Source organism: Dromaius novaehollandiae, chromosome 3, assembly GCF_036370855.1.
Source record: "Dromaius novaehollandiae isolate bDroNov1 chromosome 3, bDroNov1.hap1, whole genome shotgun sequence".
Taxonomy (NCBI): domain Eukaryota; kingdom Metazoa; phylum Chordata; class Aves; order Casuariiformes; family Dromaiidae; genus Dromaius; species Dromaius novaehollandiae.
The window spans coordinates 115829881-115851750 of NC_088100.1; the positions used below are offsets into that span (position 1 = coordinate 115829881).

The window sequence follows — 21870 nt, forward strand, 5'->3', positions numbered from 1 at the left end:
ACATTTTTTTTAAACTTTGTTTTGGCCAACACGCCAAGCCGAATAGGATGGAGGAGAAAAAAACAGCTTAATATCATGAGCTCAGAGCTCATCAGAGACTATCAGTAGCACAGCTAGGCTGACTAAGATGAGAAGGGCCTTGCTAAAGGCACAGCATGGGAACCCAGTGGCTGTCATTTATCTGGCCTTTCAAGAAACACTTTAGAATTGGATCCTTCAAAAAAAGGAAAAAAATTGCCTTCCAAGCAGGGAGAACCATATGCTCAGAAGTCCTTAGGTATCTAACTCCCACTAGTAGATGTCTACATACCTCTGAGTGTGTGAGCTCAAAGTGTCTGCGGTGCATTCAAAAGTAGTAGGTCAGCAGTAGCTGTCTGAGTAGCTAACAACCCTTTCACTTAAGATAGTGGTAAAAAGACACTGAGTCCTGGGAGGAAATTGTGCATGCAGTATTGGATACTTTTCAAAAACCTGAAATGCTGTAACCATGAGGCTGTTCTTACTGTCACTCGTTCTTTCTTCTGGTATGGTCAATACTGGTAATTATCTGAAACAGAAGTGAATGCTTCGCACTGGACTCCACCTAGGACATGGAGACATGGCATTTGCTCAAAAGCGGGCTCCCATGCCTGGGGCTAGCACAGAGGAGGTGGCAACAGCACCACCTGAGCATGTCCCCCAGTGCTCCACCTGCACACTGGCAGGCAGGAGTCCTACCTATTTGCTTCACGTGAGGGTTATGGCACACATTTCCACACTATGACTCAACACCAAGACTCTGTATGGTATTTCCAAGCACTGGCTTGGGCCCCAGCTTGTCAAACATTGGGGTAGGACCAAAGATGCTCCTTTCTATGGTGGGGGTCTGCCCTAGACAGGGTCCTGGCAGCACAGTTCCCATTAATCCTGGAGCATTGCCAACCACCCTATCCATGCATCTTATCCACGTATCTTAGGGTGTCCTCTTGCACTGGCACCAGGAAGGTGTGAGGGGTCCTTTGCGAGTAAAAATGAAACTGAGAGCATTGTGGAGCAGGAGGGTGTCTGCGCAGAGGAGTGCTCGGATAGGTCCCTGGCCGGTGCCTCAGCCCGGGCTCTTCCGTCCTTGGCACATGCTGGCTCTCCCACAGGGAGGCCTTGGCTCCCAGCAGGGCTTTTCCCTGCTGCCCCTGGCCCTTGTTCTCCCCCTAACCTGGACTGTTTTATGGGTGCGTGTCTGTGTGTGTTTGTGCACCTGCATCTAGATACAAATCTCTATGTGTCTATTGGCAAAGGAGCAGGGAGTGCAGCCTGGGTGCAGTCCATGGTCCCCCTGGAGGTGCCCCTTCCTGGATGAAGCAGTGAGGATGCCAACTGCCTTTGCGGATCCCTGTTAGATGTGGGGAACAGGCCCTTTGTGCCTCCAATAGCCCAGGAAGGCTGTTTTCTGCCTGGGCGAGTATTGGGGCAGCCTTGCGGCATAAACCAAGCTGGAGCCTGGCATGGGGTGCCAGGCTGGGTGGTCTGGACCCCTCAGTGTGTAGGGGGAGCCTGGCAGCACCAGGAGGCCATGAGGTGACCATGAGAGAACCCTGAGGGAGCCATGAAGGGGTCATGAGGGGAGCCATGAGGAGGCCCTGAGGGGGCTAACAGGGGACGCTGAGGGGGCCCTGAGGGAGCCATGAGGAGACCCTGAGGGAGCCATTGGGTGACCATGAATCACAGAATCACAGAATGGTCAAGGTTGGAAGGGACCTCTGGAGATCATCTAGTCCAACCCCCCCTGCTCAAGCAGGGTCACCTAGAGCACGTTGCACTGGATCATGTCCAGGCAGGTTTTGAATATCTCCAGAGAAGGCGACTCCACAACCTCTCTGGGCAATCTGTGCCAGTGCTTAGTCACCCTCACAGTAAAGAAGTTTTTCCTCATGTTCAGATGGAACTTCTCCTGATTCAGTTTGTGCCTGTTGCCTCTTCTCCTGTTGCTGGGCACCACTGAAAATAGTCTGGCTCCATCCTCTTTACACCCTCCCTTAAGATATTTGTATACACTGATAAGAGCCCCTCTCAGTCTTCTCTTCCCCAGGCTAAACAGGCCCAGCTCTCTCAGCCTTTTGCCATAGGGTAGATGCTCTCGTGCCCTAATAATCTTCATAGCCCTATGCTGAACTCTCTCTAGTGACCCTGCACTTGCCTTTGCTGAACTTCATGAGGTTCCTCTCTGCCCATCTCTCCAGCCTGTAGAGGTCTCTCTGAATGGCAGCACAGCCCTCTGGTGTATCAGCCACTCCTCCCAGTTTTGTATCATCAGCAAACTTGCTGAGGGTGCACTCTGTCCCTTCATCCAGGTCATCGATGAATAGGTTGAACAAGATTGGACCCAGTATTGACCCCTGGGGGACCCTGCTAGCTACAGGTCTCCAACTAGACTGCACCGCTGATCACAACCCTCTGAGCTCTGCTGCTCAGCCAGTTCTCAATCCACCTCACTGTCCACTCATCTAACCCACACTTCCTGAGCTCACCTATGAGGATGTTACGGGAGACAGTGTCGAAAGCCTTCCTGAAGTCAAGGTAGACAACCTCTCCCCTCATCTACCCAGCCAGTCATTCCACCATAAAAGGCTATTAGATTGGTTAAGCATGACTTCCCTTGGTGAATCCATGCTGACTACTCCTGATCACCTTTTACTCCACATGCTTACAGATGACATCCAGGATTAGCTGCTCCATCACCTTTCCAGGGATCGAGGTGAGGCTGACTGGTCTGTAGTTCTCTGAGTCCTCCTTCTTGCCCTTTTTGAAGACTGGAGTGATGCTGGCTTTCTTCCAGGCCTCAGGCACCTCTCCCGTTCTCCAGGACCTTTCAAAGATGATGGAGAGTGCCCTAGCAATAACATCTGCCAGCTCCCTCAGCACTCGTGGGTGCATCCCATCAGGGCCCATGGATTTGTGGGTGTCAGGTTTGCCTAAATAATCTCTAACTTGATCCTCCTTGACCAAAGGAAAGTCTTCTTTTCTCCAGACTTTCTCTCTTGTCTCCAGGGTCTGGGATTCCTGAGGGCTGGCATTAGCCCCTGAAGAGGCCAAAGTTTGCTCTCCTGAAGTCAAGGGTTGCAATCTTACTTATTGCCCTGCTTCCTCCTTGTAGGATCCTGAACTCCACCATCTCATGGTGGTCACTGCAGCCAAGGCTGCCCCCAGCCTTCACATCTCCAACCCTTAGAGGGTTGAGGGGGGGCCCATGAGGGAGCCATGAAGGAGCCATGAGGAAGCCCTGAAGGGGCGATGAAGGGGCAGTGAGGGGAGCCATGAGGGGACCATGAGGGAGCTATGAGAGCCATAAGGGAGCTATGAGGGAGTTATGAGGGAGCCTTGAGGGAGTTATGAGGAGCCCTGAGGGGGCCATGAACAAGCCCTGAGGGGGCCCTGAGGGAGCTACGAGGGGGCCCTGAGGGGAGCCATGAGGGACCTATGAGGGGGCCATGGGGGCCCCCTGAGGAGCCCTGTGGGGGCAAAGAGGGCACGCTGAGGGAAGCCCTGAGGGGCCCTGCCGTAGCCTCGCCGCGGCGCGTCCTTTATCCGGCAGCGCCACCCTGCGCCCGCTCGCGGCGCCGCCTATGCGGCGGGGAGCGCGGGGCTGCCGCCTCCGCCGAGACAGCGGCCCGGGCCGGGCCGGGCCGGGCTCAGCAGCCTCCCCGGGGGCGCGGGGGCAGCGGGAGCCGCCTGCTCCTGCCGTGGCCCCGGGCAGCGCCTTGCCGCCGGCCGCGGAGCAGCGCTGCGGCCTCGCGCAGCCCTCCTGCCCCCCGCGGCGCCCGGGGGCAGTTTGGGGGCTGGCAGATGCACCTGGGGGGGGGGGGGGGAGAAGAAAGTCATTAAAAATAAATTAAAAAAAAAAAAATAAAATTAAAAAAAATATCAACGCGCGCAGCGGGAAGGGCTTTGCTGCCGCCCCGCGGCCGCGGCCGGGAGGGCGAGGAGGAGGAGGAATGGGGAAGGGAAGGAAAAAAAAACAGAAAGCAATAAACCCCTAAATTGTTTCCTTTGCGGAAAGATAGCGCTGGGTTGCTCTGCTCGGGAGGGAGGGAGGGCGGCTGGGAAAGGACTTTAGGAGTTTATTTGCAGATGCGGGGATAAAAGGAGATGATGAACCGACACGGCGGGAGTGTCACTCTTACGAAGCCACAAGTGCATATTTCCTGAAATATTGCCCGATACGGTATCTGGCGCGCACCACCACTTAAGGCCTATCTAGCCCATCGCGGAGGAGCGGCGGTGCCGGCCGGACCAGGCATGGGCACTTCTCCCGCTCCGGCTGCCTCCGCGTGTGTGTTTTCCTCTGTCTGCTCCCTCCCGGCAATCGCTGTCCGTATTGGCCCCTTAATAAATACAACCGAGAATTGTTCTTATACTTTGTAAATATTGGTTTAGCTTTTCATTGACCAGCTCTCTTGAAAAGACCCGAAAAATCCACACCGGTTCTCAACTAAGCCAAACAGTCAATAGGTGATGAAAGTAAGTTATTTCCAGGGCTTAAAGGGGTTTCCAACTCATTATCAGGTTATCTGATTCGCCTAAATAGTTTCTTCCCTAGAAGTGGGTGGAGGAAGAAAAAAAAAGACAGGAAAAGAAAAGAATCCCCAGGGCCACAGAGCCAGGGGAGGAAATCGGTGAAAACGAAGCCTAAAGCAAGGCTTAGATCTCATTTCCGCCCTTCGGACGGTGAAGAGCGGAGACCGGGGGGCACTGGATTTCCCCTAGCAGATGTTTTGGGGAATGGCATCGCGGCCCCCCCGAAACCAGCTGCCCGACCTCGCCTGAGATGCTTCGGCCGGGCCGTGCCCCGGGGAGGGAGCTGGCAGCCCCGGTCGCTTCCCCGCGCTCCCTCTGGCCACGGTGTCTGGAGTTATCCCAGCGCTGTTTTCACACGCTCCCCGTCCCCACAAGCGCCCCATTGTGTCCGAAATCCGCCCCGTCGTCCCCGGAGCGTGTCACCAACAAAACCCCGTGGGTAAACGTTTCGGTGCTTGCAGCACCGCGGCGGTGCCCAGGGCTCGGCGGAGGGGCGGGTCGCGGAGCAGCGGCAACCGGGCGACTCCGCGGCGGCGGCGGGGAGCGCCCGGCTCCGCGGCAGCACCGCTCACCGCCCCGGGTGCCCGGGCCGCGGGTGCGCGGCTGCAGGTGCAGCCTGGGGCTGCCGCCGTGCCCGGCCAGCTCCGGGGACACCAGTGCCTCCCTGCAGAGAGCTTTCGTGTGCGCCTATGGGGGGGGGGGTGTTCCTAAAATGTCCAGGATGATTGCTTTTTTTGCCTCTTTCTTTCTCTCTCTTCTTTCTTTCTTTCTTTCTAATCGCCTGCCTTGCACAACGAGGAACTACAACAAGAAAGAGACAGTTCTCTGGAAAAGAACAAAAATTTATCAGTCTGCTGCGTTATACAGTTGTGTACTGAAAAAGCCTGCATAACATTACATGCTGTGTGAATGCATCCTTGTTCTCTCTGCCCAGAGCAGAGCAAACAGCTCAGGGCATCGAAAGCAGCGGAACTCCATTGACGGTCTGGAGGTGCAAAAACGGGCATTTTATTTTATTTTACGGTGGAGATGTGTTTGGGCTTTTCTGCGGGGGGCGGGAGGGGCGAGAGAGAAAATCTAATTTCCTGTGAAATGAGAGACAAACTTGTCAGTTGGGAACTTGGAGAAAAGGAGGGCCTCTGTTATTCTTCAAAGAGAGAGGGAGAGACAGGGAGAGAGGGAGAGAAAGAGAGAGGGTGCTTTTTTTTTTTTTTTTCCAGAATAGATATAGCACGAATTTTTAATTCGTCTTCCTTTCACAGACAACAATACTGGTTTTGAAAGCTGGGCACAATTTGGGTTTTGTAAGGGGTCTCCCAGCCCAGCTGGCCATATGGGATACAACATGTAGAACATGCCTAACAATGAGCACAAGTGACAGCCGTAACAAAACGCAAAGGACACTGCTCCCTGACTCCGAGATGTACTGCCTCTGATAAAGGAATTGAATAGCCCTAAAAGAAGGGGGGGGGGAGGGAGAAGGGAGGGAAGGCGAAGGGAGGGGGGCCCACCCCCAAACTGTCTCTCCTTTTTTCTGCCCCCCCCAGCCCCGCGCTGCCTTTCGCTTCAGTCTCTTTAATATGCACGCCTCTAACATGCTCACCTCCCAGCCTCCCCCATTGTGCTGTTTTGTGAAGTCTACTGTATATTGTGCAAAGATAGACTGCCCAGAGCTGGCCCAGCAGCATGGGAGATATAAGGCCACGGAGGTTAGGGCCACACAACTGGTTTTATAGACTTAACACAGCCTGGGGGGAAAAAAAAGTGACTATTTTCCTTCTCTCCCCCTTCTGACTCGCGAGCCAGGGATTTTGGGGGGAAAGAGGGGGGCTGCACATGTTCGTGTACATATAATAATTGGAGAATTAATTCCTTACTCAGTATATAGTGATACACACTGGTGGTGGCCCGGTGTATTCCTGTGTCCAGAGACATCCGCATGCACATGGCAGTCCCGCGGTCCCCCTAACTTCAGCGAGAGTGCAGAAATTGCCTCTGCGGGGCCGGCTGCTGCTAAAAACCCGGCTCATTTGCCAGCTTATTTATTTGTTTTGCTCTCTCTCTCCTGGTTAAGAAGCTGGATCTATTCAGCTGAGGGAGGAGATGCTTTGCTCCCGGGTATAAACGGCGAGGAAGACTCTCTCAAGGAGTGGGTGCCCAGACAGGTTGCTGGTCCCCGTTCCCCCAGCGATGAGGAGGCATTTAGCAAACCCGAGCAGTTTCTTGGCTTCGGGACTGGGCTTTCGTTTGGATAAGGTTTCATTTGGAGAGGAGGCGGGGGTGAGGAAGAAACGGAGGAAAAAGACAAGGAAAAAAAAAAAGAAAGAAGAGCCTCAAGCAGGGTGGCTGTGCGAGAGGCTTTGCGCCCCGCGGAGGGCTGCGCCGGGGCGGAGAGGCGCGCAGGGAGCCGCGGAGGGCGCGGGGGCACCGCGGGGCTCAAACCCGAAAGAGTTAACGGCGGAGAGAGAGCGGGTCTCCCTCTTAGCAAGATGCTTCATTAAAATGAACAAGTCTTTCTTTTTTTTTTTCCTTTTTTTTTGGCCAGTTCCATCACATCAGCACCTCTGCCAGCCTCAAATTGTACAGGAGGGAAAAGGAGAGAGAAAGACAGAGCTAGGAGCACACAGCTATGCAACTCCCTGCCCAAATTGCGTCCCAGCTGCAGCCTCGCATGCCTTAAACCGCTTATGCCAACTTCGTCCAGCCGCATCTGGCCCGGGCTCGATGCCCTTTCTCCTCCCAGCCGTGCTGCCCAGCCTGTCTCGCCTGCCTCACCTTCCTCCCCGCCAGGTCCCTTTCCCCTCCCTTTTTTGGGGGGGATCCCCCTGCCACCGAGGCGTTAAGCTGCTCTCCCCCCGACCTGCCTGGAGCCGCCTCCGCCTGCCCAAGGGACTCTAAATGCGGAGTTTCCTCGCTCCCCCGCGCAAACGGACCCCCCGGCCCGGGCCAGTGCACCGAGGTGACGCTGGGACCCCAGACTCCGCAGACGAAGCACCTCCGCTGCCTGGGGAAGGCGTTTCTGTGTATAAAATCATAGTTATATATACACAGTAATTCTGTTCGCGTCCCCATTTTCCGCGAGTGACTCTCCTCCCCGGGTCCTCCAGACGAGCCGGGCAGAAGAACTAACCAGTATAGCTGTTATCCCCCTAAAAAAAAGTTTCGTCCCGAAGGCAGGGGGGACAGAGGGTTGTCCATCAGCTTTGGTCCCAGCCGTGCCCGAAGCGCTCTGGCAGCTCCGCAAACACGCGTGGGCTTTCCCCGCTCTCCTAGTTTTTGTCCCACTTAACGGAGCTGCCAGCCGGGCACACGGCGGCTCAGAGGTGCCTGCGGGCCGCGCACGAGCGCCCGCCGCCGCTTCCCCTTTCTCTCCCCCCGAAATAAAGCGAAACCCAACCAAAAAGCGACCACCGAAACCAACAACCGCAACGTCTCCCCCGTCTCCACCGGGGCATTTTACAGAGAGGCTGGCAGCAGGGCCATTTCCCCCGCAAAGTCAAACAAAAACGTTTTGTCGTTGTTGTTGGTTGCCTTTTTCCTTTTTTTGTCCTGAAACACAGCGTTTTTATTAAAATTCGTATTAAAATATCGAAAACCTTGCAGTGGTGCGTGTCACCGGGGTTTATACACAATGATTTTGCTAGATATTTCTATGGCGATGACCAGATCAGGGTTTTTTTAGTCTACGTTTCTTTTTCTTGCCCTCATGATTATTCGGAGAACAGTAGCACGCAAACCCCATATAAAATAAAATAAAATTAAATTAGCGCCCTGAATGTTACTCACGGCACCAATAACAAGAACTATATGCAAAAATGACCCTGCTAATAGTTGTCAGGATCTATACACGGCCAAAAATATTCACAGAAAAGGAGAAATCAAGATCTCCATTTGAAAGTGTTCTCCACTGGCTTTTTATAGACGACTGACAACAGCGCTACAAGTACACGAACAAACCTTACAAAATCACAGGAGCATCGTTTCTTTATGCTTTGCTTTATTTTTTTATTCTGATGATTTTTTCCCCTTTATTTTAGTTGTAGGTAGACAGGACCACTCTGAATGGCGCAAAAATTTCTGTAAACAATGACGCACAAAAACACCTCCCCTCCCTTCCCCCCACCTCCCCCCGAAATGAAACCGAGCCCCCCAAAAATGGAGGGGAAAAGAAACAGGAGAGGAAAAAAATCCATAATAATAATAATAGTAATAATAGCAATAATAATAATAATAATAATAGCGTTTCCCTCTCCATCCCTTCCCCTGTAGTTTTGATTTTTTTTTAATTTTTGGAGCATCAGTCTGTCTGTCTCTCTCGTTTTCCTCTTTTTTCCTCCTTTTTGCGTGGGCGCGTGTGGGTGCGGGGTGGGTGTAGGTGGGTGCGCGCTCTCCCCGCCGCGCTCACCAAGTCCATTGCTGCGCTTGTACCAAGTGGTGCGCTGTGGGGTACTGGGGGTTGCTGGCGGAGCTGTACTGCGCGTTATATTGCATATGCTGTAGAGACTGGGCGCTGTAGGCGGAGAAGGGGATGCCTGTCTGGAAAGTAGCGGCTGCCAAGTCCTGAGCTTTGAGCGTGTGGCAGGGCTTGCCGTCCCTGACGAGGACCGGCACGGCCACCCGCCGCGGGGACGGCAGCGGGGTCACCTCCATCCCTTTCTCGGCCCGCGCCCGCTTCATCTTGTAGCGGTGGTTCTGGAACCAGATCTTCACCTGCGTGGGCGTCAGGCGGATCAGGCTGGCCAGGTGCTCCCGCTCGGGCGCAGAGAGGTACCGCTGCTGCCGGAACCGCCGCTCCAGCTCGTAGGTCTGCGCCTTGGAGAAGAGCACCCGCCTCTTCCTCTTCTTCCCCGCGTCCCCGCCGCCCGGCGCCTCCTTCTCGTTGTCCGGCGACTCGTCAGCCGACGGCTCGGGGGACTTGGCCGAGGAGTCTTGGCTGGCGGCGCCGGCGCCCAGCCCGTGCACTGCGGAGAGTCCGCAAAGATAGCGCCGTCAGGGCCGCACACGGCTCCGCGCCCGCGGCCGCCCCGCCGCCGCGGCCCCCGAGCCGCCCCCGCCCGCGCGCCCCGTGGAGCTCCGCTCCCGGCAGCCCCGGGCGGCCGAGCCGCGGCCGCGGAGACCCCCCGCAGCCCGCGCACGGGGTTTCCGCGGGCGGGAGGCAGCGCCGCGGCTGCTCCCCCGCTGCTCCCCGCCTCGGAAAAAAGCAGCGCAAAAACAACAAAAAAAGGGAAGAAACAGAGAAAAATAGCGCCCTTCGCGCCCCCAGTCCGCCCCGCTTTCGGGGCACCCCGAGCCGCCTCCAGCCCCTCGGCCCCGGCGGCGGAATAGCTCAGCATCCCCGCACAGCCCCCGCCGCATCCCCCGACCCCGCTGACCCGCCGCCGCGGCCCGGCTGGGCGCTGCGCACCCGCGGAGCGGCGCGCGGAGGCGCGGCTCGCCGCTACTCACAGGAGTACTGGATGCCCTCGGCGCTAGCGAGCCAACGCGTGTAGGGATTATCGCTATTATCATAGAAAGGGTTCTTCAAAGGCAGCGTTTGAACAGTGTCCAATGGGTTTTGTCCCAAAACTCCCGGTTTCTTGGGAGGCTCCGATGCCTCGCTCTCCTCTTCGCCTCCTTCAGCAACGGAACCGTCCTCATCATTGGTGTCAGGGAGGTCCAAAATGTCCTTTACAGAAAACCCCGTCTTTGTGTTGGTCAGAGACATGTTCTGGCCAAATTTAGACAGGAAAGTTGACGGAGCAGCTTGTCGATCCGCTGTGTCACGCACACGCACACACACACACGCACAACGACAACAACAACAACGCGCGCACACACACACACGCACACACCAGCGAGGGGGAGGAGGGTTCGGGGTGGCGGCGCTGGCAAACTTGGAGCCGGAAAAAAATATGTAGAAAAATAATCGAGGGTTCTTGTGCAGAAGAAGAAGAGGCGCCCCGGCCACAGCGGTAGATCTCTGGGTTTCTACGGGCTTGTTCTGCTGCGGAGGAAATTCAGAGAGCAGAAGTAGCAACTGGCTTCGGAAATAGTTTGTAACTCCAGGGGAAAGGGGAATAGACACGCCAAAAAAAAAAAAAAAAGGGAAAAAAAAAAGGATCACTTCTGGTTCTTGCTTAAACACACCGAACCCGTGCCTGCCGCTTGAAAAAAATAAGCCATTGCTGGAGTGAACAGTCCATATAAGGCTGGTCCCCACACATGAACCTGCCGAGAGGAGCGAGAAAAAAAATACATTAAACCCGGGAAAGGTTGGCCACGTGTGGGCGGGTCTTAGAAGTCAAGTGGATGAAGACAGTGTTTGCAGATGTGAAATTGCGGGTTTTGGGCGAGCTCCGAGCTTCCACCATTGGTGATGAGTGGTATAACGTGTCAGTTAATTACCAGCGTGGGGAGGGCCTTTTCCGCTGGTGTGTGTATGTGTCTGTGTGATTTTTTTTTTAACACAGTATTTACATACAAAGAGCTTCGGACCAGCCCGATATTCCGCACACTCCAAAGTGTGTTTTCCACCGACTGCCTTGAAAAGCCGAAGAAAAAAAAAGGGGGGGGGGGGGGAGGAGGTAAAGGGAGGGAGAAAGGTGGCCGTGCCAGTTTTGCCACCCTCCCCGGCAGCCCGCGTCTGCCTCCGCTTCCCCTCGCAGCCGAGACGCCCTGGGAAGAGGCGCCTCGGCGCAGGGGATGAGCTCAAATCATTGCTCGGTACCTAAACAAGATGCCGCTCAGATGGCAAGAGACCAACTTATCTAAACCTCCTAGGTCAATATTTTGGTTGAGGATTAAGGATGAACACTGGAAATTAAACAGCAAGTAATTGATTCTAGTTTGCTCCCAAATTAACCAAACTGGCAAAATACAGTCGTCAGTCGCTACCCAGAGAGACTGGAGACGTGATTATTTGGGGGAGGGGGGAGAGGGGGAGGGCAGGCTTTATTTGAAGAGGTCTCATTGATTTTGCCTCTTTCTTCCAGGGGAATAAAACCGGGTTCGTTTGGTTAATTTAATGGGCTGGAGCCCAATAGACTTTCGAACATGTTTGCCGTCAATTTTTTTTTAATTTTTTTTCCAGGACGTGGAAGAGGGCTGGGGGACGGGGGGTGAAGAAGGGTCTGCTTTTAAATAAGGCCTTTCAGGGGGCAGGATCTCCGAGCACCAGGTGCCCCCGCACACGCACCCCTCCGGGCTGGTGGTGCCCAGCCCCGTGCCGCGCTGCCCCACTGCCCCTGCACGCCAGGCAGGCCGGAGACCGCCCCCCGCCCCAACTTCTGCCGCCCTATCTGTCCGCCTTCAACTTATTATTATTATTATTTTTATTTTTATTTTTATTTTTATTTTTATTTTTATTACTTTCCCTCCTACGCTCTCCTTTTCCGCACCCGCGGAGGACGTGGTGCAACTCAGGGGCTAACGGCCGGTGCGTGCGGTGCCCGACGCGGGGTTTCCCCTTCGCTTTCCGACCTCTTAGCTGCGCTACGCCATTCCAAGCCCTCTGCCCCATCGCGCCCCACGCCTGCCTCGGCATGGGGCGGGCTCAGCTCCTCGCCGCTCTGTGAGCGCGTGTGGGGAAAGGGGCGGCTCGGCTCCGGCTGGGAGAGCTTGCAGGTTCCCCTTCCCCTCCAAGGGGTCCCTGCGGTCTGGAGGAGGCGGTTTGCAGAGCAGGACCAGCCAGTCCGGGCGTGGTGATGGGACTGTGTGTGGGGGGGGGTGTCAAAATCTGGGAAAGGGCTTCTCATCACCACTTTTTTTTTTCCTTTTTCCCTGGAAAAGAAAAGTTGTCTGACTTTCTCTCCCAGGAGGAGGGAGTGGGCATAGGGCTGGTGGCAGTGGAAAAAGGAGGAGGATGGTTCCTTAGAGATGGTCCTGTTTGTTGATCAGTTTGTTTGCACCTTCACCTCCTTTCTCCACCGACTCCCCCCATCTCTGCTCCCCCCAGCCCCCACCCTGCCTCCCATAAAGTATGTGATGTGGCTGACAATGCCCAGGGATTTTTTTTTTAAGCAAGCCCCTGAGCACATCCTGGGTGGTCGGACCCGCGCAAACACAAATACAACCCTATGGCTAAGCTGGAAACAATGTCCGCAATGTAGACAAATGTCCGGCTTCTGTTGGAACCTTTTGTCTCGGCTCAGTTTTTGCATTTATTTCAGTGGCGAAATAATACGTGATTGACGCCCTCTTTCAATGTGTTCTAACTGTTGGGAATAAATCTGAGGTTGTTCCTAGTTGTCATGGTATTCAACTGCACTCAATGGCTATCTCTTCATCCATTTCTGAGTCCTTCCTCGATATTAAGGGAACCCCTTCATGCGGGCGCTCCCTTACTCTTCTTTCCTCTTCTCCTGGGGGCGGGGGGCTTGGGCAATATATATGAATATATACGTTTAATTTCCAGCAAATCTCGAGCCAGGCACGTATTGATTGATTTATTCGTCCATTTCGACCTGCCCGGAGCGGGGGGGGGGGGGGGGGGGGGGTTCGCTCAGGGTAGACACGATAGGACAGGATGGGATTTTAATTCTTTCCCACCGTGGCTGTCGAGAGAGGAAAAAAAAATAGTAGCGATAGCAGTAATAATCACAACAGTAGCAGAACGATAAAGCATCCCAAATCAGAGAGGCTGAGAAGCAAATTAAATACCCCCAGCAGAAATTAAGCCAAGAAGCCCCAGGAAGAGAGCCTCGGAGGAGACGGGCTGGAGGGCGAAGTCGGAGCAGAGCATCTCCGGGGGCGGCGGGACTGCAGAGCTTTTCTGCCCGAGGGCGCGTGTGTGCGAGGGGCGGCGGCGGCAGTGGCGAAGCTAATTTGAGGATCTCCTTTTCAGGCCGACCCAAGAGCCAGACTTAAACAACAACAACAACAACAACAACAACAAACAACAACAGCAAAATCCAAACGCGCAAATGCCACAACACGGGCACACTGTCCTGCAGAAAACTCGAGATCTGGGCGATTTAACCAGAGAAAGGAGGGAGGCGCCGGGAAAACCGCGCCGACAGGTCTTTTTCAGCCTCCCTCGCAGCCCCTGCTCCTGGGAACCGGCGGGTCAGGACAGATAGTTTAACAGAATGAAAGCGGACACGCTGAACAAATAGCCCTAATAAGAAACTCGGGAGCAAATATGACTTGTGGGATTTTATCAGTGTAGCACCGGCTGCACCGCACCGTCACAGCACACAAACACCCTCTCCCGACCCCGGGATGGCTTTTGGCCGTGGTCCCGCAGGCCACCTGATAGGTAAATATTTTCCTAAGGGAAAACCAGAGCTGCTGCCTCATTTATCAGGGGGGTGCGAGCAGGGTAACAACGGCCCGCTGTCGGCACGCAGCGCCCTGACGACCCGGCCGGCCTGTGCCCGGCTGCCCCACCGGGCGCACGAAGTCCCGGGAGAAGTCACGGCCCCTTCCCCATCCCCCCGCGCCCCCCGCGCCCCCCCACGCCGCGGCCGCGGCCTGGGCAGCTGCTGCGGGGCACCTGGGGGCGGCGCGACCCCTCAGCGCTGGTCTCGGGGGTCTCCCCTCGCCGCCAGCGCCCGCGGGGTGCGGGCTGCGCCCGGGCCGTGGGAAAGCGCGCCGCGTTTTTCCCACGTGTGGGCGCCCGCTGCGCGGCCCCCCCGCCCTCCCCGCGGCCGCGCTGCCCAGGGGCGAGCAGGGGCCGGGGCTGGGCCCGCTCCGCCGCGGCGCTGGCCCCCAAACCCGGCAGCCCCGACGCAGCCCAGCGCCGCCGCGGCCGAGGCGGGAGCTGCGGGCGTGACGTCACTCGCGGCCCGTGACGTGAGAGCCGCTCGGTCCCTTTTACGTCATGAGGGGGCTGCTGGGCCAGGGCGCTGCCCCGCGCTCCTCGGGCAACGAGCCGCCGCCTTCCTCGAGCCCGCTCTTGATAAAGTCCGAGGGGAAAAAAACACGGCAGTCCGTCAGCTATCGCGACCGAAGTTGAGGCGCCCACTGTCGCGACACCAGCTGTCGGGATACTCTCTGCCGCCCTTTGTGCCTTTCTTTGTTCCCGTCCCAGCACCCTGCCCGCGTCCCGGGGGGCCGCGGAGGGGAGCGGGGCCGGCTGGGGCAGCCCCTCGCCGGCCCTGCCCCGGGGGCTCTGCCCTACCTCCCGTGGCGACGCGCTCCCTCCCCAGCCGCTGTGACCCCCTGCGGCCGGCGGGGACCTTTCGGCTGCGGGGGAGGGAGGAGGAGACGCTCCAGCGCTGCAGAGGAGGGGGCGTCCCGGGGGGAGACCACCAAAGCCTTCCCCACACCTGCTGGCCACCGAAACGGGGGCCACCCCCAAACCGGGGCTGGGGGGGCAGGCCGGGCTGTCCTCGCAGGCAGCAAAGGCCCTTTCCAGTTGCGGGGGAAGGGGAGGGCGAGGGAGCTCGTCCCGACCTCGCTGCCTGAAGCTGCTGGAATGCCTTTCCAGCCAGATCCGCCTGAATTTAAGCCCCGGACTTATAGGATGGAGGGGTTATTTGAACAAGTGAACAAGAGGCTGAAAAGGAGAGGTGCGTGTACACAGGCTAAGTGGTTGTACTTCAGGACAAGTGCCCTCTAGCAGTGTGGAAGTGTTTACCTGTTTACTTTTACAGGTAGCTCAAACACGAGCCGTTCGCCTTCTCTCCCGCTCCTGATATATTTGTCAGCCCCTGCTCGCCGCCCGGAGCGGCGCGGAAAGCCGTCCCCTCCCTCGGGCGAGCGGTAGCTATTTATTTTAGCAGCATTAAAGCTTCTCTAAGGGTCGGGGCGGGGGTGGGGAGACACTTGGTGGGGGATAAGAGAGGGAAAGAGCCCTTCTGAGCGGCTCTCCGGCGCACGCCGGCAGCCCGGGCGGCATGTGCGGCGCCCCCGGCCCCCGCCCGCCCCAGCCCCGCCGAGGGCTCCGCTCCGGCCGCGGCACTGAAAGCTGCCGCCCCGCTCGGATTAAAGCCCTCCGCCGGGCTCCGCGGGCTGCAGGCAGCCACCCGGCCGGCTAAAAGCGTTATTTCGGTCTTGCGACAGGCAGCCAAAACTGGTTATTATTTTTAAGCTGCGAGGTGCCTTCATTTATTTAATTGGTTTTCCATCCTCGCCGGCGGGCCGAGGGCTCACAGTGGTTCCCAATTATTTCGAGACATCGATTCCCCGACTTCATTCCCTTCTCCGTCGAGTGATATCATATATATAATATCACACACACACATATATATGTGAATGAAAAGGTGTTTAACCGGAGTCTTCCACTGTTTCTCCCCTCGCTGTGCAGTTCACTTGTCCTGACCTCTAACCCATCGCACATCACATCTTCGATAACAGCCGTCAAGTGGATTAGTTTATTGTTTGATTAGACCAAAGGTGCAAGCTATTGTTTCCATTCACTCCAGACCACAAACAAATAAATAAAAAGAATCGCACCTTACCGCTCTGTACGGATTAGCGATCCCACACAAAGCCTTTGTTAGAGGGGCAGGTTTATTTTATCTCTTAGGATAAGCTACACTTGAAATCAATGGGGAAGGGAAAGCGCAGCCCATTCTACTCCTGATAATTGTTATTAAGCGATTCACCTTAGGAACATCCCCTGTAAACAATTTCTTCTTTGTTTTTAAGTGTGGCGGGGAAAGGACCTGCGTCATTAAGAGATGATTTCTTTTTTTTTCTTTGCTAATAACAAACAACAACAACAAAAACCCCATCACTCCTCACATACCGCAGGAGAGCCCTTCCCCAGCACAGACAATTTTAAATTGCATTTGTCTACGGCGCGCTCTGTACTGTAACCGTTTTACAGATGCAGCACTAAAATCAGTGGGCTACTTCACTGCGCACAAGTACTTCTGGGTCTCTTTGGAGAAGGACTCTGCAACATCTCTGCCAAGGAATGGACATAACAACACCGTGCACTCACCCCCCGAGACCCAGCAGTGGGAAAGGTGGCAGGGAAGCAAAAACCTGCGTAACTAAATCACCTTGCATGCACGGCATTCTGGCCAGGGGGGAGGGAGAGTGTTAAAACTATCGTATTTCCTAAAATCGTGGAGAAACAGAGCCCTCTAAATCCTCCTTTGGTTGCAAGAATTTAATTGTAACTTGCGGGGCTCCGAGTTTCTGATGGGAGAAATTCCCTTCTCTTCTCACGACTGGAAAAATTGCTTTAACAAAGGCATTAACGATGCTTTTGGGAAAAAAGGAAAAAAAAAGAAGAAGAAGAAAGGAAGATTCCTCCCGCATATAGAAACGGAATCAGCATCAGCCTTCCCCGTCAAGGAACAACAGAAACCCACTATTAAGCCCCCAAAACCCCAGCGCCGCCCTGCCTTTCTCCCAGAGACAATTAAATCTTCTCCAGGACATAGGAATCTAAATGAGCTTTTTCCCCTCACGATTATTCTATCTCCTTCCCCCTGAAGCTTCAAAGACGGGGAAATCCTTCCAATTCACCGATATTACACATAAAATTATAGATATAGATATATTGACCCCCCAACCAACCTCCCGAGGTGGTAAATTGTAATAGAAATTAGAATTTTTCCCCTTCCTCCCTGGGGGCTAATGGGGTTATGTCAGACCTTGAGGGCACATGTTAGGGCTTTGATAAATGCACTTTAATGAGATCTTTGAAAATATTGCCAATAGAGGCAGAGGCAATACGAATGCGAGGCAGTTTGTTAACGCAAGGTATGTTAACACAAAGCCAGAAGATTGAGGTCTCCTGCACCTCATAGCGATCCGATCCAGCTATTTGTTTGTCTTATTTATTTTTCTCCCCGAGCAGAAGCTCTAAGTACAGCCCGGGGGCCTTCTTTCCCGTTCCAGTCTATTATAACTGTTTTATTTGACAGCCAAACGTTTCTTCCCCCCCCCCCCCCCCCCAGCAAACCCTTCAGCTTTATTCGTTCACATCTCTCTAATGATTAAACGTGTCCCAATGAGATTAAGCTTTGTCAGAAATGTTCTTCCTTGCAAAGAAAAATCCAACTCGTTTTGATAAGGGCAATTTGAATGCAAGAGATTTATAGTTCTTTATGAAATACGGCCCTGAAAGCACTTTCTTATCTGAATTTACTTCTTACACACGCACGCACACACAATATGGAGGACTTAGAAAAGCCCAACCATTTACTCTGTGGTGTGTGCACACATACGTACACACAGGTAGTCGGTACATATATATCGGTAAATGGCGTGCTCCACATTTAATGCATTTAGCAGGCTGACAAGTCGTGGACGGAATTTAAAACCTCTTCTCGCCTGCCACAGGCTCGGAAGGCTCATTTCCGATTTTAAAGCAGCCTGAGAAGGCAGGTTCATCTTCTTCTTGCACAAGTGGCGGGGAGGGAGGGACCCTACCTAGCTGCCCAGGGGAAGGGTCTGGAGTGGAAACCACGTACCGGGGAGGGGGAAACACGGGGGAAAGGAAGAAGCCGAAATCTCCCGGAGCCGCGGGCAGCGCGGGCTGCTGAGGGCAGGAGCCCAGCCGGTCCCCGAGGTGGAGAGGGGAGAGATGCAGAGCTGCCCTGGGTGCGGACCCGGCAGACGGGGCCCTGGGACGTTTGCGCCATTCCCGATCCTCTGGCGTACTCTGCCGACTCAAACGAGAAGTGTCCTACACCGGCTGCTGCCCAGGAAGCGGGGGAAGGAGGGAGAAATGAGGCCCGTTACCTCCCTCCCTAGGTAACGCAGACCAAGCGGCCGAGAGCCCTCGGAAGGAGCCGAGCTGCCCCCGGCCAGGCGCACGGCGGGGGCAGGGGGCGAAGGCCGGCCCTGGCAGCGGCCCCTCTGCGGGAAGGACCCTCCCCTCGGCGCCCTGCAGCGGGGCGCGAGTTTCCCGGCGGCCCCGAGGGGCGGCGAGGGGCGCGGACCGGCCGCCCACGCCGGGCTGCGGGTGTCCCCGCCGGCTTTGCGCCCCCGCGGTGCTCACCAGCCCTCCCAAACTTTTCCCCAGGCCGGGGAGAAGCTCGAGCGAAAGCGCAAGGCGGCTTTTGCCGCCTTCCCACCCGTCCTCCTCCTCCTCAGCGCCGGGGCGAAGAAGGGCAGCCGAGGAAGCAGGAAAATCGCAGCACGAAACCCCCTTCCCACCTGCTGCTTCCCAGCCACGAGAAGTCGCTTTATTTATTTATTTATTTATTTTTTCCCCTTCCCGGCTGTCACTTGAGCGGATTTCTGCCATTCCCCGGCCCCCACGACGCGGGGGGGGGGGGGGGGGGGGGGGGGAGGGGGGGGGACACGACCCTCAGGTGCTTTCCGGCGGGGACCGCGGTGCGCTGCCGGCGACGCCTCCCTCGGCGCCGCGCGGCTCTGCGGCCCCTCCGCGCCCGCTGCGCGCTCCGCCGCCCCCACCCTGTCCCCCGCCGTCCCGGCCCCGTCCCGGGGCGCTCACCTGGCGGCGCCGGAGCGGTACTGCCCCACACCCGGCGGGGCGCGGGCGGCGGCGGCTCTTTACGCGGTCGGCGGCGGAGCGCGGGGGCGGCGGCGGCGGCGGCTCCGCGCCTCTCGCATTGTCTCGCCGCTGTGCAGGGCGGCCGCTCCTTCCCGGCGGCTTTACATCGCGCGGTCTGTTTGCTTTCCTCCCCGGCGAGTGACGCGAGGCGAAATGCTGGCCATATGTTCGGCGGTAATAAATTGGTTATAAGCGTAAACACGCCGGTTCCTGGATGGCTCTTTTAAGCCTGCCCCGGCCCTGCCGCTGAGCCGTCCCTCTCCCCTCGGGGGGCAGAGCCCTCCCTCCCGCCGGCCCCCCTTCCCCAAAGATGCGGAGAGCTCGCGTGCTGCTAGCGGGGCGCGTCCTCCTCCGGCGCTGCCCAAGCCCCCCTCGCCTCTCTCCCTCTCCACCTCGCTGCCTGCTTCCCTCCCCACCTCGCCGTCTTCACACCTCCCACCCTGCTCCGCCTTGGGGCAGCGAGCAACTTCCCCCGTCCTAGCCCGGGCTGCTCTTTAACAAGCTTGCCCTCTATAAATCGCTAGGTAGCTAAGACGCTATAAAAACCAAATAGCCAGATGTGGCACGTTATTTATGTGTGAAAGCTCGTTTACATTAGATATGCTGATCCAAGCTTTGATAGCAGGGGTTTGCGAGAGATTAGAGCTGGGTTTCCACGGATAGCTCCAGCTGCAGCCCCCTTCCCCTTTCTTTTTTGGTTTTTCTTTTTTTTTAATGGTAATTTTCGTTATTTATGTGCTTTTTGGGGGGTGTGGGTGGGCGAAGAAAAGGTGGGGGAGGGTTAGGAGTGGTGCCCGATTTCCCGAAGGGGTGTGTGTGTGAAAAGTGGTACCTGTTTGTAGCAGGCTTCTGCAAAAGGTACAAACCCGTGCGAACAAAGAAAGAAATATGAAAACGTTGCAGTTAGCCAGACAGGTTTTCTTGGCACCTGATCCTTATATCCTATCTCCCTTCCAGAGTGGTTCTGCTCTTTCCTTTCACGAGCTGTGGCTAAGATAAACACGACGACCAGCACATACACGCAGCCCCATGTCACACGGCAGCTGATGCAGCCATTGCTCAGCTCACGGAGCTGTTTGCTCTGCCAGTCCCCCGCGCTGAAATTAAGGCTGCTACTCGGGGAGTAAAGCCCTGTGCAGTGAAAGTTTTGTTTTGATTCATTTTAAATCTATGGGTCTGCAGACGAAATCGCTCGTGAGGCATGCTTTAAAAATTTTCAGGAAACCTTCTCCCTCCCTTCTCTCCCTAGGAAGGAGCACAAAGTCCTCTTGGACAGGTGTCACTGATCACTTGTGGGACTAGAGAGAAGGTCACAGGAATATTTTCCCTCTCTCTCACTTCCTCCCTTTACATTCTCTCTATCACTTACCATATTTTTGAAAGCACTAGAAAGTTCTTGGACTTCTCTGTGAAAGCCTCCAGGGCCCAAGACAGATATCTTAGCTAAATACTCCTGGTTGCAGGCAACTCAACAGTGCAGCCTTCCGATAAGGTGATTGATCTTTATAATAATCAATAAAGATCTTGTTCTAAACTATTGATAACTTTTCCAAACTTGTATTGTTTGGATAAAAAAGTGCCCACATTGCTGATCTGGAGAGAGAAATTAGGGGAAAAGGTATTCTGTTACCCATACAAAAATAATGTTGTTAGTAATAAATAAATAATAGTTACCTACTTATTTATACACAGAGAAGCCTTCAGCCTCCATAACAAAAAATTCAGAAGAGTTATTGTCTGGATGTCTGAGAGGTGTCTTACCACATTCCCTGGAAAGACTGCGCAGACTTGGGTCTAAATTTATATAATTTTGTCATAAATCTTTATAAGAGCTGAAGTCGCACAGGCTCACGAGAGCTTACAGATGCATTTCTCTTGCAGATTTCCCCTGCAACTGAGCCTGCCAAGACCCTGGGTGGAAAGAGTGCTCCTGGTGCCTTCTGCAGCTGGCTGGTACTGTGGCTCCTTCCTTTTGCCTGCCTTGCTGGGGTTCAAACCACATTGAAGGACGAAAAGCATGGGAGAAATGCAGGAGTGCAACAGCTGGATTTGGGGCAGGTGAGAGAGGGTCAAAGGGGGAAAAAAAGGGACTTTAGGGATAGGGGGCAAATGAGGCTGGGAACAGATGGATGAAGAGATGGGGTTGGAGGTGGGAGAAGCGTGGTCCACAGTTACAGAAGTAGCAGCCTCTTCTTCAGGAGGCTATTTCTCTAGACCCCGGCATGGGCTCCAGCATCCTGCCCTTTCCCTCTTAGCCCTCACCCCAGTGCCTGGTTGTGCGGAGCATGCCATAGCACTGCTGCTTTCTCTAGAGGCAGAGCTTCGTGTGATGGGCTGCAGAGGTCTAAGCCCTGCTGGTGTCCCCCATGGGTGACGTGTCACCAAGCAGTGTCCCTGCCTTCAAACTCTATCGTAAAACTTGTACACCTAAGGGGGGGGGGGGGAAATTAATGTTGCCCAGGCAATGTTAATGTAGTTGTCATTTTGTTAATACAGACATTTTAAATTCATTAATTAAAAAAAAAAACCACCTTGGTGGAGGGCTTTTTGGCAGATGATGCATGTATTTGGTCATTCCTTTAGAACTGTTGAAGGCAAAACTACTAAGCCCAGGGAAGGAGAGCAAAGGGGGTGTTGCAGATTTCCATACCAAACCTGCATGGCCTCATCTTGCGAGTGGGCAAGAGTGTGACTGGAATCAGGGAAAGTCCATCATTCAACAGGTCAGAGAAAGTGAGTGCTAAATGATTACCATTGTTCTTTGCACTTAATATTGTAAATTAAGTCTTTTTTGGTAAGTAAAAACAGGCCAAGGTTTTATCAGAGGGTATATTTCATAGCTGGAGAGGCTTTTTAAATATTTATTTGTTTGCAGAATCACCAGGAAATATTGGTTCAGGAAAAAGGTGGGCAAGAGG

General features: G+C 55.0%; 1 protein-coding gene across 1 annotated transcript; it reads right to left on the minus strand.

Moving 5' to 3' along the window:
• Positions 1 to 8899: 8899 nt before the first annotated feature.
• Positions 8900 to 10808, minus strand: NKX2-2 (NK2 homeobox 2). The gene is made up of 2 exons (XM_026106040.2): positions 9997 to 10808; positions 8900 to 9512 (listed from the first exon to the last, which is right to left on the minus strand). The coding sequence occupies exons 1-2, from the start codon at positions 10253 to 10255 to the stop codon at positions 8953 to 8955; spliced, it is 819 nt and encodes a 272-aa protein (XP_025961825.2). The 5' UTR covers positions 10256 to 10808; the 3' UTR covers positions 8900 to 8952.
• Between the last annotated feature and the right edge of the window lie 11062 nt (positions 10809 to 21870).